This window comes from Oncorhynchus clarkii, chromosome 5 (assembly GCF_045791955.1).
Source record: "Oncorhynchus clarkii lewisi isolate Uvic-CL-2024 chromosome 5, UVic_Ocla_1.0, whole genome shotgun sequence".
In the NCBI taxonomy this organism is placed as follows: Eukaryota; Metazoa; Chordata; class Actinopteri; order Salmoniformes; family Salmonidae; genus Oncorhynchus; species Oncorhynchus clarkii.
In genome coordinates this window covers 53104241-53121198 of record NC_092151.1, presented here as the reverse complement: position 1 = coordinate 53121198, position 16958 = coordinate 53104241, and the positions used below count along the sequence as shown (strand labels likewise).

Sequence of the window (16958 nt, the reverse complement as noted above, 5' to 3'; positions counted from 1 at the left end):
TATTCACATCAAACACAGGACAGGAAATAGCAACACTGTTTTTTTTTACCCATAGTCTTTACCCATAGTCTTTACCCATAGTCACAAGTCACGAGAACTGTGCCTTAAAAACAGCCATCATAGATTAGGGTTCCCAGTTTGATTCGTCAGAATACTTTCAGTGAATGGAAGTCATTGTAAACGGGCCAATCCAAACATTTCAATTCACAAAAGGGAATCCCCCCCCAAAATGGTCTGTGCACAGCATTTTAGCTGTAGCCAAAAATCAGACCAAAATTAGGCTAGCACTAATGATACTGTATCAGGGCCTACACAAATGTCTGTCTGTGTAAACCTTGCACAACCCATTACCTACATAAGTTGGCCTATTGCTCTTCTTGACTAATACAACTTCCCTGCAAAAACACCCTGTACAAAAGACAAGGACCCGTCCTTTATTTTGCATGTTCCTTAATGGTAATCAGCTACATCTGTATTTTGTCCACGCTGGTCACATTAAGTACATGTTCTCGCTGCTGCTGGGCTGAGATATACATTAACTCCACCCATGCTATCTTGTTTAGGGTGTAGTGGGGGTATCCGTTCCCTTGGTCTGCGTAGGAGTCGTAAAACAGATGGATTTCCCTTTTACAGCAACAGAGAGGAATGTTAATCAGAAGTGTAAGTTAACGTACAACCTTTCTTTAGGTCTAATTGAGAGCAGATGATTGCCACTTTACCTCTACTGAGCTAAAATTGTTTTTCTGCAGAAGACTGAAGTTTCTTTGGAATCTTGGAATAGAAGAAGTGAATACCCCTGGCTCTCCATCATACGTTAGTTATTATCTGAAAGGGTTGATCCCTAGTGCTGTATGCCTCTGAGCCATGCGTGAGAACCGCAGCCCCTCCCCTTCCACCCCCACGATCAGGCTTTTGGTCATCAGCGCATTGGGTAGCCCCTCCACCCCAACTGAAAGCCCACTGTCAGCATGTCAACACACGCCAACTTACTCACGCACAACCACAAAGTCCCATGCACACCTACAGTATATCATACAGTATATATATTCAAACACACTCAAAGGCACGCACATTCATGCAAGTAGTTCCCAAGCGCACCCTCACACAAATGCAGTCCTTTTACAGAGAGGGTGGGGCTTCCCCCTCACACAAACGCCCCACCATACTTCCCCAAAAAATGTGTGTGTATGTGAGGAAGAGAAACAGACAGAGCACAGGCGGTGCAAGCCAGCTTCAGTACATGACCTGAAAGTTTCAAGGGCAAAGGGGGAAAAGATTGATTGAGGATGATGAACGTGATGACAAAGAGCTGAACAATGTGAGGATGTGTGGTTCTGGAAGAAACTGGAATCTCTAATTAATTCACATCTGACATTTCTGAAGAGGGAGCACAGTGACAAGAGAGGATACAAGATAGCAGACACTCCCCACCAACTAATTTCTCCGTTCACTCAACTGCCAAGCGCTGTACAAGGTAAGCTCCACTCTACCATATAGCCGACAGCATCTCATTTTACAATAGTTAGCAGTGCACTGGTTGACCTGGAGATTCCTAATCTCGTGTATTCTGTTGAAATTGCTTTTTTTGCTCGTATGAGAAAGAGATGGTCAAAACCGTAATTATTATGAAAACAAATTATTATTAAGTGAGTTCGTCTACTTTATTGTGAAATTTTAATTGTCCAAGCAAGACAAAAACTATAACGATTATAAAGTAGACGACTGTAGGAGCATGGTTTTCTGAAACTATGATTTAACCATATTATTTAGTCTTTCTGTGCGCAAATTATGGGGAGGAACAAACAGAAATGTGCTTTGAAGAGAGCTCAAACGCTCCTCTTCCAACTCGTAACCAAGTTTTTTCAGGATTCGTTGCAAAAACATCGTCTCATGTCATTTTATATTACCTTTGTGATATTGTTAGTCTATGCAACTCTCCCCATGAACTCACCCTCTAATTTGCTGGATATATATTTTGTGACTGGCAAAGTGCTGATGCTTAAGTCCAGGAAATGGGGAGAGAAAAAAAATCACAGCAATTAATGGTGAACTGGAAATGTTTTACAATGTAAAAAATGTTCCAGCCCAGTCCAGACTGTGGTTTGGTGAGACTGGGACTGATTATATCAGAGAGGAGTCAGTTTAAATGTAAGCGGCCATTCAAATAGGGACCTTATGCATTTATATTTTGCTGAGGAGTCAGAAGAGGCATGTTTGCCAATGGTGCTGCTCAGTCATATCGGCTATATCTTCACTCCCAACACTTCGAGGGGAACAGTGATAGGATAACATTCAACTACAATTTCCTAAGAGGAAACATCTGAGTAAGTAACTATTCTTTAATTACAGTGCATTAAGAAAGTATTCAGACCCCATGACCTTTTCCACATTTTGTTATGTTAGCCTAACATGGATAAAATTATTTTTCCCGCCTCAATCTACACACAATCCCCCATAATGACAAAAAGTTTACAATACAAATTTGCAAAAAACAACAAAAACGTAAATATTACATATTCATAAGAATTGAGACCCTTTACTCAGTACATTGTTGAAGCACCTTTAGCAATGATTACAGCCTCGAGTCTTCTTAGGTATGACGCTACAAGCTCGGCACACCTGTATTTGGGGAGTTTCTCCCATTCTTCTCTGCAGATCCTCTCAAGCTCTGTCAGGTTGGATGGGGAGCGTCACTGCACAGCTATTTTCAGGTCTCTCCAGAGGATATTCGATCGGGTTCAAGTCCGGGCCACTCAAGGACATTCAGAGACTTGTCCCACTCCTGCGTTGTGTTGGCTGTGTGCTTACGGTTGTTATCCTGTTGGAAGGTGAACCTTCGCCCCAGTCTGAGGTCCTGAACTATCTGGAGTGGTTTTTCATCAAGGATCTCTCTACTTTTCTCCGATCATCTTTCCCTAGATCCTGACTAGTCTCCCACTGAAAAACATACCCACAACATGATGCTGCCACCAGCATGCTTCACCGTAGGGATGGTGCCAGGTTTCCTCCAGATGTGACGCTTGGCATTCAGGCCAAAGAGTTCAATCTTGGATTCATCAGGCAAGAGAATCTTATTTCTCATGGTCTGAGTGTCTTTAGGTGCCTTTTGGCAAACTTCAAGCAGGATGTAATGTGCCTTTTACTAATGAGTGGCTTCTGTCTAGCCAATCTACCATAAAGGCCTAATTGGTGGCGTGCTGCAGAGATGGTTGTCCTTCTGGAAGGTTATCCCATCTCCATAGAGGAACTAAGGAGCTCTTTCAGAGTGACCATCGGGTTCTTGGTCACCTCCCTGACCAAGGCTATTCTACCCGATTGCTCAGTTTGGCCAGGCAGCCAGCTCTAGGAAGAGTCTTGGTGGTTCCAAACTTCTTCCGGTTAAGAATGGAGGAGGCCACTGTGTTCTTGGGGACCTTCAATGCTGCAGAAACATGTTGGTACCCTTCCCCAGATCTGTGCCTCAACATAATCCTGTCTTGGAGCTCTACGGACAATTCCTTCGACTTCATGGCATGGTTTCTGCTCTGACATGCATCGTCAACTGTGGGACCTTATATAGACAGGTGTGTGCCTTTCCAACTCATGTCTAATCAATTTAATTTACCACAGGTGGACTCCAATGAAGTTGTAGAAACATCTGGAAACAGTATGATTGATGGAAACAGGATGCACTTGAGCTCAATTTCAGGTCTCATAGCAAAGGGTCTGAAAACTTGTGTAAAAAAAATATATATACATATATACACTGCTCAAAAAAATAAAGGGAATACTAAAATAACACATCCTAGATCTGAATTAATGAAATATTCTTATTAAATACTTTTTTCTTTACATAGTTGAATGTGACAACAAAATCACACAAAAATTATCAATGGAAATCAAATTTATCAACCCATGGAGGTCTGGATTTGGAGTCACACTCAAAATTAAAGAGGAAAACCACACCACAGGCTGATCCAACTTTGATGTAATGTCCTTAAAACAAGTCAAAATTAGGCTCAGTAGTGTGTGTGGCCTCCACGTGCCTGTATGACCTCCCTACAACGCCTGGGAATGCTCCTGATGAGGTGGCGGATGGTCTCCTGAGGGATCTCCTCCCAGACCTGGACTAAAGCATCCGCCAACTCCTGGACAGTCTGTGGTGCAACGTGGCGTTGGTGGATGGAGCGAGACATGATGTCCAAGATGTGCTCAATTGGATTCAGGTCTGGGGAACGGGCGGGCCAGTCGATAGCATCAATGCCTTCCTCTTGCAGGAACTGCTGACGCACTCCAGCCACATGAGCATTGAGTATTGTCTTGCATTAGGAGGAACCCAGGGCCAACCGCACCAGCATATGGTCTCACAAGGGGTCTGAGGATCTCATCTCGGTACCTAATGGCAGTCAGGCTACCTCTGGCAAGCACATGGAGAGCTGTGCGGCCCCCCAAAGAAATGCCACACCACACCATGACTGACCCACCGCCAAACCGGTCTTGCAAGCAGCAGAACGTTCTCCACGGCGTCTCCAGACTGTCACGTCTGTCACATGTGCTCAGTGTGAACCTGCTTTCATCTGTGAAGAGCACAGGGCGCCAGTGGCGAATTTGCCAAACTGGGTGTTCTCTGGCAAATGCCAAACGTCCTGCACGGTGTTGGGCTGTAAGCACAACCCCCACCTGTGGACGTCGGGCCCTCATACCACCCTTATGGAGTCTGTTTCTCACTGTTTGAGCAGACACATGCACATTTGTGGCCTGCTGGAGATCATTTTGCAGGGCTCTGGCAGTGCTCCTCCTGCTCCTCCTTGCACAAAGGTGGAGGTAGCGGTCCTGCTGCTGGGTTGTTGCCCTCCTACGGCCTCCTCCACGTCTCCTGATGTACTGGCCTGTCTCCTGGTAGCGCCTCCATGCTCTGGACACTACGCTGACAGACACAGCAAACCTTCTTGCCACAGCTCGCATTGATGTGCCATCCTGGATGAGCTGCACTACCTGAGCCACTTGTGTGGGTTGTAGACTCCGTCTCATGCTACCACTAGAGTGGTGTGGTTATCACCTGCAGAACCACTCCTTTATTGGGGGTGTCTTGCTAATTGCCTATAATTTCCACCTGTTGTCTATTCCATTTGCACAACAGCATGTGAAATTTATTGTCAATCAGAGTTGCTTTCTAAGTGGACAGCTTGATTTCACAGAAGTGTGATTGACTTAGAGTTACATTGTGTTGTTTAAGTGTTCCCTCTATTTTTTGAGCAGCACACAGTTGAAATTGGGAATTTTACATACACCTGAGCCGAATACATTTAAACTAATTTTTTCCAATTCCTGACATTTAATCTGAGTAAAAATTCCCTGTTTTAGGTCAGTTAGGATCACCACTTTATTTTATGAATGTGAAATGTCCGAATAATAGTAGAGAGAATTATTTATTTCAGCTTTTATTTCTTTCATCACATTCCCAGTGGGTCAGACATTTACATACACTCAATTAGTATTTGTTAGCGTTGCCTTTAAATTGTTTAACTTGGGTCAAACGTTTCGGGTAGCCTTCCACAAGCTGGGTGAATTTTGGCCCATTCCTCCTGACAGAGCTGGTGTAAATGAGTCAGATTTGTAGGCCTCCTTGCTTGCACATGCTTTTTCAGTTCTGTCCACACATTTTCTATAGGATTGAGGTCAGGGCTTTGTGATGGCCACTCCAATACCTTGACTTTGTTGTACTTAAGCCATTTTGCCACAACTTTGGAAGTATGCTTGGGGTCATTGTCCATCTGGAAGACCCATTTGCGACCAAACTTGAACTTCCTGACTGATGTCTTGAGATGTTGCTTCAATATATCCACATAATTTTCCTCCCTCATGATGCCATCTATTTTGTGAAGTTCACCAGTCCCTCCTGCAGCAAAGAACCCCCACAACATGATGCTGCCACCCCCGTGCTTCACGGCTGGGATGGTGTTCTTCGACTTGCAAGCCTCCCCCTTTTTTCTCCAAACATAACAATGGTCGTCATGGACAAACAGTTCTATTTTTGTTTCATCAGACCAGAGGACATTTATACACCAAAAAGTATGATCTTTGTGCAGTTGCAAACCGTAGTCAGGCTTTTTTTAATGGGGGTTTTGGAGCCGTGGCTTCTTCCATGCTGAGCGGCCTTTCAGGTTATGTCGATATAGGACTCGTTTTACTGTGGATATAGATATTATTGTACCTGTTTCCTCCAGCATCTTCACAAGGTCCTTTGCTGTTGTTCTGGGATTGATTTTCACTTTTTGCACCAAAGTACGTTCATCGCTAGGAGACAGAACGCGTCTCCTTCCTGAGCGATATGACGGCTGCGTGGTCCTATGGTGTTTATACTTGCGTACTATTGTTTGTACAGATTAACGTGGTACCTTCAGGCGTTTGGAAATTGCTCCCAAGGATGAACCAGACTTGTGGAGGTCTAAAAAAAAATTCTGAGGTCTTGGCTGATTTCTTTTGATTCCCCATGATATCAAGCAAAGAGGCACTGAGTTTGAAGGTAGGCCTTGAAATACATCCACAGGTACACCTCCAATTGACTCCAATGATGTCAATTAGCCTATCAGAAGCTTCTAAAGCCATGACATCAGTTTCTGGAATTTTCCAAGCTGTTTAAAGGCACAGTCAACTTAGTGTATGTAAACTTCTGACCCACTGAAATTGTGATACAGTTAATTATAAATTAAATAATCTGGCTGTAAACAATTGTTGAAAATATTTCTTGCGTCATTCACAATGTAGATGTCCTAACCAACTTGCCAAAATGAAGTTTAACAAGAAATTTGTGGAGTGGTTTAAAAACTAGTTAACGACTCCAACGTAAGTGTATGCTACCTATATATATATATATATATATATATATATATATATATATATATATATATATATATATAAAAAACCTGTCAAAAGTTGTGAAGACATCAAAATATATTTTATTTTTGAGATTCTTCAAAGCAGCCACCCTTTGCCTTGACAGCTTTGCACACTCTTGGCATTCCCTCAACCAGCTTCATGAGGTAGTCAACTGGAATGCATTTCAATAAAAAGGGGTGCCTTGTTAAAAGGTAATTTGTGGAATTTCTTTCCTTCTCAACGCGTTTTAGCCAATCAGTGTGTGTTGTGACAAGGCTGGGGTGGTATACAGAAGATAGCCCTATTTGGTAAAATACCAAGTCCATATTATAGCAAGAACATCTTAAATAAGCAAAGAGAAACAACAGTCCACAATCTGCAACTTTGAAAGTTTGTTCATGTGCAGTTAAAAAACCATCAAGCGCTATGATGAAACTGTCTCATGAGGACCGCCACAGGAAAGGAAGATCCAGAGTTACCTCTGCTGCAGAGGATACGTTCAGTAGAGGTAAATTTACCTCCGATTGCAGCCCAAAGTTGTTATTTATTTAACCTTTATTTAACTAGGCAAGTTAGTTAAGAACAAATTCTTATTTACAATGACGGCCTACCAAAAGGCCTCCTGCGGGGATGCTTCACAGAGTTCATCAACTGTTCAGAGGAGACTGCATGAATCAGGCCTTCATGGTTGAATTGCTGCAAAGAAACCACTACTGAAGGACACCAATAATAAGAAGAGACTTGCTTGGGCCAAGAAACACGAGCAATAGATATTAGACCAGTGGAAATCTGTCCTTTGGTCTGATGAGTCCAAATGAGAGGTTTTTGGTTCCAACCACCGCATCTTTGTGAGACAGAGAAGGTGAAAGGATGATCTCCGCATGTGTAGTTCCCACCATGAAGCATGGAGGAGGAGGTGTTATGGTGTGGGGGTGCTTTGCTGGTGACACTGTCGGTGATTCATTTACAATTCAAGGCACACTTAACCAGCATGGCTACCACAGCATTCTACAGCCATACGCCATCCCATCTGATTTGAACTTAGTGGAACTATCATTTGTTTTTCAACGGAACAATGACCCAACACACCTCCAGGCTATGTAAGGGTTATTTGACGAAGAAGGAGAGTGATGGAGTGCTGCATCAGATGACCTGGCCTCCGCAATCACCCAACCTCAACCCAATTGAAATTGTTTGGGATGAGTTGGACCGCAGAGTGAAGGAAAAGCAGCCAACAAGTGCATATTTGGGAACTCCTGCAAGACTGTTGGAAAATCATTCCAGGTGAAGCTGATTGAGAGAATGCCAAGAGTGTTCAAAGTTGTCATCAAGGCAAAGGGTGGCTACTTTGAAGAATCTCAAATATTTTATGATTGGTTTAACCCTTTTTTGGTTACTACATGATTACATATATGTTATTTCATAGATTTCATGTCTTCACTATTATTCTACAATATGGACAATTTTAAAAATAAAGAAAAACCCTTGAATGAGTAGATGTCCGAACTTTTGACTGGTACTGTATATTTGCAGAAATGTCTAAAAACCTGTTTTCGCTTTGTCATTATGGAGTACTGTGTGTAGGTGGATGAGGGGGAAAAAATATTTTTGAATAAGCCTGTAACATAACAAAATGTGGAAAAAGTCAAGGGGTCTGAATACTTTCCAAAAGCACTATATACTGCTTGCTACAGTCAATACTGAACTATATGGACTACCAGGGGAAGCAGCGTGTTGCACACACCCACAGGTTGCTATGGTTATGATGAGCAACATGCAACATAACGCAAAAATTATTCAAACCTAATCCAAACCTAATATTTTGATAAGAAACTGGAACTAGGCTATGTTATTTCTACTTTATAGAGCGAAACTCAAAGCAAATAGGCTACATACTGACTGAACACAAAATCTATTGAAATGGGTAACATCTGGGAAACTCCAGGAACGGTTTTATGTTCCTACTTCTTTGATGTAATAATAAAACCCAATTCCTCTGTGGCTGTGTTCAATGGAAGGACAAACACGCTGGTCTTTCAAACACTCCATCTGCACTTTAAAATAACATTCCGCTGCCATTCGACTTTAATAATGGACCAGGGTCTATATGGAGAGAGAACCAAACCGACAATAATATTCGCAGAGCTTTGTATATGCTGCTTCCTCTGCCATTACAAAAAGTCCAAACAGTCCACAGCCCCAGAATGCTGCAGTCGCCCTGTATGCTAATGCTGTGGCTATCCTTTGCCTAGAACACTTGTGGCGGTGAATTAAGGCACTCTTAAAAGTATTATACAGTATTTTATGCTGAATTTTGCACTTCTTGTACTGGTACTTTGAAACTTTGATTCAATTACTACACTTCAGAAATGATTCACGCCTCTTGATCTACTCCACATTTTGTTGTTACAGTCTTAAATCAAAATGGATTAAAATAAAATAATTCTCACCCATCTACACAACAATACCCCATAATGACAAAGTGAACATTTTGTTTTTATACGTTTTAGCTAATTTATTGAAAAGGAAATACTCTACATGACCAAAAGTATGTGGACAGCTGCTTGTCGAACATCTCATTCCAGAATCATGGGCATTAATATGGAGTTGGTCCCCCCTTTGCTGCTATAACAGTCTCCACTCTTCTGGGAAGTCTTTCCACTAGACTTTGAAACATTGCTGCGGGGACTTGCTTCCATTCAGCCACAAGAGCATTAGTGAGGTCGGACTGATGTTGTGCGATTAGGTCTGGCTCGCAGTCGGCGTTACAATTCATCCCAAAGGTGTCCGATGGGGTTGAGGCCAGGGATCTGTGCAGACCAGTCAAGTTCTTCCACATCGATCTCGACAAAACATTTCTGTATGGACCTCGCTTTGTGCACAGGGGCATTGTCATGCTGAAACAGGAAAGGTTGTTCCCATAGCTGTTGCCACAAAGTTGGAAGCACAGAATCGTCTAGAATGTCATTGTATGCTGTAGCGTTAATATTTCCCTTCACTGGAACTAAGGGGCCTAGTCCGAACTATGAAAAACAGCCACAGACCATTATTCCTCATCCACCAAACTTCACAGTTGTCACTATGCATTTGAACAGGTAGTGTTCTCCTGGCATCTGCCAAACCCAGATTCATCCATCGGACTGCCAGATGGTGAAGTGTGATTCATCACCCCAGAGAACGCGTTTTCACTGCTTCATAGTCCAATGGCGGCAATCTTTACACCACTCCATCCGATGCTTGGATTTGTGCATGGTGATCTTAGGCTTGTGTGCAGCTGTTCGGCCATGGAACAGTTCTTGTGCTGACGCTGCTTCCAGAGACAGTTTGGAATTTGCGTGTCGCAACTGAGGACAGACACTTTTTACGTGCTACGCGCTTCAGCACTCAAGAGGTTGCTGTTCTTTGAGCAAATTCGTGGCTGAGCTGTTGTTGCTCCTAGACATTTCCATTTCACAATAACAGCACTTACCGTTGACTGGAGCAGCTATAGCAGGGCAGACATTTGACTAACTTACTTGTTGCATAGCTGGCATCCTATGACGATGCCTCATTGAAAGTCACTGCGCTCTTCAGTAAGGCCATTCTACAGCCAATTTTTGGCTATGGAGATCGCATGGCTGTGTGCTTGATTTTATACACCTATCAGCAAGGGGTGTGGCTAAAATAGCCTAATCCACCAATTTGAAGGGATGTCCACATACTTTTGTATATATAGTGTATCGAATTTACATAAATATTCACGCCACTGAGTCAATATATGACTCACAGTGATTACAGCAGTGTTTTTGGGTAAGTCTCTAAGAGCTGTGCACACCTAGAATGTACAATATTTTCACATTATTCTTCAAAAAAAATTCAAGCTTTGTCAAGTTGGTTGTTGATTATTATATAGACATGTCCCACAGTTGTTCTTATCATGTCCAATCAATTGAATTTACCACAGGTGGACTCCAATCAAGTTGTAGAAACATGTGAAGGATGATCAATGGAAATAGGATGCACCTGAGCTCCATTTTGGAGTCTCATAGCAAAGGGTCTTATGTAAATAAGGTATTTCTGTTTGGTATTTTTTTAAATTTGCCCAAAATTCTAAAAACCTGTTTTCGCTTTGTCATCGCTGAGAATAAAAAACAACAATAATAATTTAGAATAAGGCTGTAATGTAACAAAATGTGGAAAAAGTTAAGGTGTCTGAATACTTTCTGAAGGCACTGTATACTGTAATTGTATATGAAGGTTCAAAAATATTGCAGAAAGTGAGTCCATGCAACTTATTATGTGATTTGTTAAAAACATTTTTACTCGTGAACTTATTTAGTCTTGCCATAACAAAGGAGTCGAATACTTACTGACTCAAGACATTTCAGCTTTTTATTCTTAATTCATTTGTAAACATTTCTAAAACCATAATTCCACTTTGACATTATGGGGTATTGTGTTGCCAGTGACACAAAATCTCAACTTAATCCATTTTAAATTCATGCTGTAACACAACAAAATGTGGAGAAAGTCAACGGGTGTGAATACTGTCTGAAGGCACTGTAGAAAAAAGGGTTCCAACAGGGTTCTGCAGCTGTCCCCATAGGATAACTGTTTTTGGTTCTAGGGAAAACTATTATAGGTTCCATGTAGAACCCTCTGTGGAAAGGCTTCTATGTGGAACCCAAAATGTTTCTACCTGGAACCAAAATGTTTCTACCTGGAACCAAAAGGGGTTCTTGAAAGGGTTATCTCCCAATCTGGCCCTTAAACCATCACGGTCACCTCATAATCCCCAGTTTAAGATCGGCTCATTCATCCCCCTCCTCTCCCCTGTAACTATTCCCCAGGTCATTACTGTAAATGAGAATGTGTTCTCAGTCAACTTACCTGGTAAATAACAAATAAATAAAATAAAATAAAAATGGAGACAGCCGAAGAAGCCCTTTTTGGTTCTAGATAGCACTTTTTTTGGTGAGAGAGTAACATGTCATAAGTGCACAGGTTTTTCCTCACAATACTTGGTTATTTCACTTTCCTTCAGCTTACTTGAAGTATTTACTGTGAGTAGCTCTGGATAGGAGTGTTTGCTAAACTGACAAAAAAAAAAACAGTTGTAAAAAATGTAGGCCCTAGGCTTCTATGCCAGACCTTTAAGCTGGTGTTAGACTGGTGAACTAATATGTCTGTTCAGATGGTACTGAGTGTAGGAATAATTTGGTAAGAATGTCGGGTGAGAAATGAGTCTTTCTAACTTTAGACTCTGGGAATTTCCTAGAAATTAATAGCCTAGCCATTGTGGATCCAATCAAATAAAAAAATAACATGAAAACAAAAACATCACAATCTGGCAGTATTGTCGGTTTACCCCCATTTGAACAGAAAGTTGTTCATTTTTGCTACTATTAAGTTAACAGTCCCATTAAGCCATTAACTTAACGATTAAGTACTATTAAGTCAACAGATGGACTGATTCCAGTACTCAACGGGAGATGCTAAATGTAGCCCATTTCATGGTCTATTTAGCTCACATCCTCCCATGCGTGTCATGTCCACATGATCCCAATTTAACAAGACACAATTTAAAGAATCGATGATGCAGCCGTATTTGTCTAATATATTTTTAACCTCACTTGAATTTGATTTATTAGGTCTTATTTTAATGTGGATTTCTTTATTCAGTGTAACACATATTGCTTTATAAACCTGACATGTTGTTTGGGTGTGCATGGCATCAAATAAAGCAACCCACTGGGCACAGACGTGAATTCAACGTCTATTCCAGGTTGGTTTAATGCCATTTCATTGAAATGACGTGGAAACCATGTTGACTCAACCAGTTTGTGCCCAGTGGGTAACCACTCTTTTGATCTTTTCTAGGAGCATCAATGGACCTGCCAATCAACCTCCTCATCTTTCTCCTCCTCCTTGCCATCAGTGGAGTTCTTGGAGCGTGCCCAGATGGATGCCAGTGCAAAGACAACAAAATCCTTTGCCATGGCAGGTCAATCACAGAGTTTCCCTCCTCAGTGCCTGGTTCCACTACCACCTTCTACATCTCCAACACCAACATCACCGCTCTCAAACCTGATGACTTGGCTGATTTTGCCGAGGCCCTTGGCATCTTTGTGGTCAAAGACACTGGGATCAGAGAAGTATTCCCTGGCACCTTTGACCTCACCCATAACTTGGGTGCCCTGGGCTTCACAGGCACTGAGCTGAATGACCTGCCTGAGGCCCTGTTTCTAAATCTGGTGAAGCTAGAATCTCTGACTCTGAGCAGCAACAAGTTCCTGGTGCTTCGCCCCGCCTGGCTCTACTCCCTCGCTGCTCTGAGGACCCTGGACTTCAGCAAGAACCTCATCACGTCTGTACCAGAGAAGGCCTTTCGCTCTGTCACTCAGCTGGAGCATCTCACCCTGGCCAGGAACGGCATCAACCAACTCTACAGGGACACCTTCAGGGGCCTGCGCAAGCTCAAATCCCTGCGTCTGAACCGGAACGCTCTTAGGGCGATCCCTGCTGGAGCGTTTGATGACCTGGTAAGCCTGGAGGAGCTCTCTCTGCAGGATAATGCCATCACTCATCTCCCCGCTAACCTGTTCTCCCAGCTGCAGAGGCTAAAGAAGCTTTATCTTTCCAGCAACCGTCTAACTTCCCTCCCAGAGGGGATTCTCCTCAACCTCCCTAACCTGGCACAGATCTCCCTGTATGAGAACAAGCTCCAGAGTCTGTCCCCAGGAGTGTTCGGCCCCATGGCCGTGAGGGAGCTGTGGCTGTATGATAACCAGCTGACCCACCTGGAGGAACACACCTTCAGCAACCTGACCCAGCTGCGTCTGCTGGTACTGAGCCGGAACCAGATCAGCTATGTGTCTCCCGGGTCCTTCAGTGGGCTGGCAGAGCTGGGGGAAGTGTCCCTACACACCAACCTCCTCACCAGCCTGCAGGAAAGCACCTTCCAGGGGCTGCATAAGCTGGTAAACATCTCCCTGGAGCACAATTACATCCACTCCCTTCCTGCCAGGCTTCTCCAGGGCCACTCCCACCTTGGCCAGCTGGACCTCCACAACAACTCCCTCCTCAACCTGCCCTCAGAGCTCCTCAGCACCCTCACGGTGGCCAATGAGGTGCTGCTCGCTGAAAATCCCTGGAAGTGTGACCAGGACATCGTGCCACTGCGGGACTGGCTGATACGAAACCCCACCAAGGCTAACCTCAGTACTGTGGTGTGCCTCACGCCCTCTGTCTTAAGTGGTGACAGCATAGCCGAACTGACTGACGAGGAGTTGATGTTGTCCACTCCGACCGCCGTCCCTGATATCACCCCGACAGAGAAGAGGAGGAAGCCCCACACCCCCGCTCCCAAGAGGAGCACCCCCTCCCCTGCTGCAGAGGCCACGCCCACCCAGGAGCAGGGGGAAGACACCAGCAGTGGGCAGGGGAACGGAGAGGGTGTGTCCAGGAACACGCAGATCATTATCATCGCGGTGGTCTGCACCGCCATCATCACCAGTCTCATTGTCTGCTGCGTCTGCTGGAGGAGGAACAACAGAGGCAGCCGCAACCTTGGCCGCAGGAACAAAAACAACTCGGTCATCTAGACTGGCCCAGAGGCCTGAGAACCACATGGGAGGTGTACTGTACAGTTATGCTGAGCATGCCAGAGCAAACATCCTGATGCAGCTGTTCCCAAACATCTTAGCACAGGAACCCATCATGTCTCTATCATGTCTCTTCAAGAACTCATGACCAAGGACAGACTAGCTGGGGCCTGATCCTTGGGGAACTCTACGTTGATCGAATAAGTTATTCTGATTGGGATCCCATAATATTATAACTAGACAATTTTGCAAGTCCCTCTTCAGCAAGCTTTCTGAGGTTTGAACACTATCTTGCACAAATAACCAAAAAGAACATCATCTGGAAATTACATGGATGGAATGCACAAAATGCCATTAATCTTTTTTCAATACTGGTAAAAAAGTTGAACGTATACAACTGAAGTCAGAAGTCACCATACACGTGGATTTTAGTCATTAAAGCTAGTTTTTCAACCACTCCACACATTTCTGGTTAACAAACTATAGTTTTGGCAAGTCGGTTAGTAAATCCATCACAATTCCAGTGGGTCAGAAGTTTACATATACTGAGTTAACTGTGCCTTCAAACAGCTTGGAAAATTTCTGAAGATCATGTCATGGCTTTAGATGCTTCTGATAGGCTAATTGATGGATGTATTTCAAGGCCTACCTTCAAACTCAGTGCCTCTTTGCTCAACATCATAGGGAAATCAAAAGAAGTCAGCCAAGACCTCCACAAGTCTGGTTCATCCTTGGGAGCAATTTCCAAACGCCTGGAAGTAGCACGTTCATCTGTACAAACAATAGTACGCAAGTATAAACACCATAGGACCACGCAGCCGGGATAACGCTCAGAAAGGAGACACGTTCTGTCTCCTAGAGATGAACGTACTTTGGTGTGAAAAGTGCAAATCAATCCCAGAACAACAAAGGATCTTGTGAAGATGCTGGAGGAAACAGGTACAAAAGTATCTATATCCACAGTAAAACGAGTCCTATATCGACATAACCTGAAAGGCCGCTCAGCAAAAAACAAGCCACTGCTCCAAAACCGCCATAAAAAAGCAAGACTGTGGTTTGCAACTGCACATGGGGACAAAGATCGTACTTTTTGGAGAAATGTCCTCTGGTCTGATGAAACAAAAATAGAACTGTTTGTCCATAATGACCATCGTTATGTTTGGAGGAAAAAGGGGGAGGCTTGCAAGCTGAAGACACCATCCCAACCGTGAAGCACGGGGGTGGCAGCAACATGTTGTGGGGGTGCTTTGCTGCAGGAGGGATGGTGCACTTCACAAAATAGATGGCATCACGAGGCAGGAAAATTATGTGGATATATTGATGCAACATCTCAAGACATCAGTCAGGAAGTTAAAGCTTGGCCGCAAATGGGTGTTCCAAATGGACAATGACCCCAAGCATAATTCCAAAGTTGTGGCAAAATGGCTTAAGGACAACAAAATCAAGGTATTGGAGTGGCCATCACAAAGCCCTGACCTCGATCCTATCGAAAACTTGTGGGCAGAACTGAAAAAGCTTGTGCGAGCAAGGAGGCCTACAAACCTGACTCAGTTACACCAGCTCTGTCAGGAGGAATGGTCCAAAATTCACCCAATTTATTGTGGGAAGCTTATAAAAGGCTACCCGAAACATTTGACCCAAGTTAAAAAATTTAAAGGCAATGCTAACAAATACTAATTGAGTGTATGTAAACTTCTGACCCACTGGGAATGTGATGAAAGAAAGAAATCTGAAATATATCTTTCCCTCTACTATTATTCTGACATTTCACATTCTTAAAATATACTGGTGATCCTAACTGACCTAAAACAGGGAATTTTTACTAGGATTAAATGTCAGGAATTGTGAAAAACTGAGTTTAAATGTATTTGGCTAAGGTGTATGTAAACGTCCGACTTCAACTGTATACTGAACAAGTGTAATGTTCAGCATAGTCTTATCACACACCTGCTGGTTTTTTTAGAAGCTCTTTTTTTATGATTTACTGACTGGAATTAGGAAACTTACTGTGTCATTTTTCTATAGTGTAATCAGTAGATAAAGGCTGGTTTCATCTACTTGCAAATGATTATGCTCCACACACAAATCAAGTCAAATGACGGACTGTTATATTAAATAAATACACTATATGGTAGTGATATTCTGAAATACTCAAGAGACAAGTCTTCATTGTGTGGCACTGTGTGATAAAGAGTTATTATCTTTCCACAACAACAACGTGTTGAACTGATGTGGGGGGGATTCCCGTCTTCCTCAGCCCATTGTATTTGGTCCAGTTGTATACCAAGATCACTTGTTCCTCGGGTAAACATTGGAGTTTTAAGGCTGACTATTTGAATGAGAAGTTATCCCACTAGTGAAATTTGGTATGCACTCTGAGTAGGCTACACAAAAAAGATTGATGATCATGTTTATGCCAATGGTTTGTGATGGGGTTGGGAGGGTATCAGATGAAAAACTCTGCCATGACCTTGGCACCCAGAGTTTGTGTGTGGGGGAGATTCTGACTTTATCCTT

The 16958-nt window shown here is 43.1% G+C and overlaps 1 protein-coding gene across 1 annotated transcript; it reads left to right on the top strand.

Moving 5' to 3' along the window:
• The first annotated feature begins 1253 nt into the window (after positions 1-1253).
• Positions 1254-15202, top strand: LOC139408995 (leucine-rich repeat-containing protein 15-like). The gene is made up of 2 exons (XM_071153590.1): positions 1254-1474; positions 12718-15202. The coding sequence occupies exon 2, from the start codon at positions 12726-12728 to the stop codon at positions 14439-14441; it is 1716 nt and encodes a 571-aa protein (XP_071009691.1). The 5' UTR covers positions 1254-1474; positions 12718-12725; the 3' UTR covers positions 14442-15202.
• Positions 15203-16958: the final 1756 nt, after the last annotated feature.

What these genes read in the sequence shown, in the direction of transcription:
- LOC139408995 (XM_071153590.1), top strand. Translation starts at nt 12,726, where the DNA reads ATGGACCTGCCAATCAACCTCCTCATCTTTCTCCTCCTCCTTGCCATC.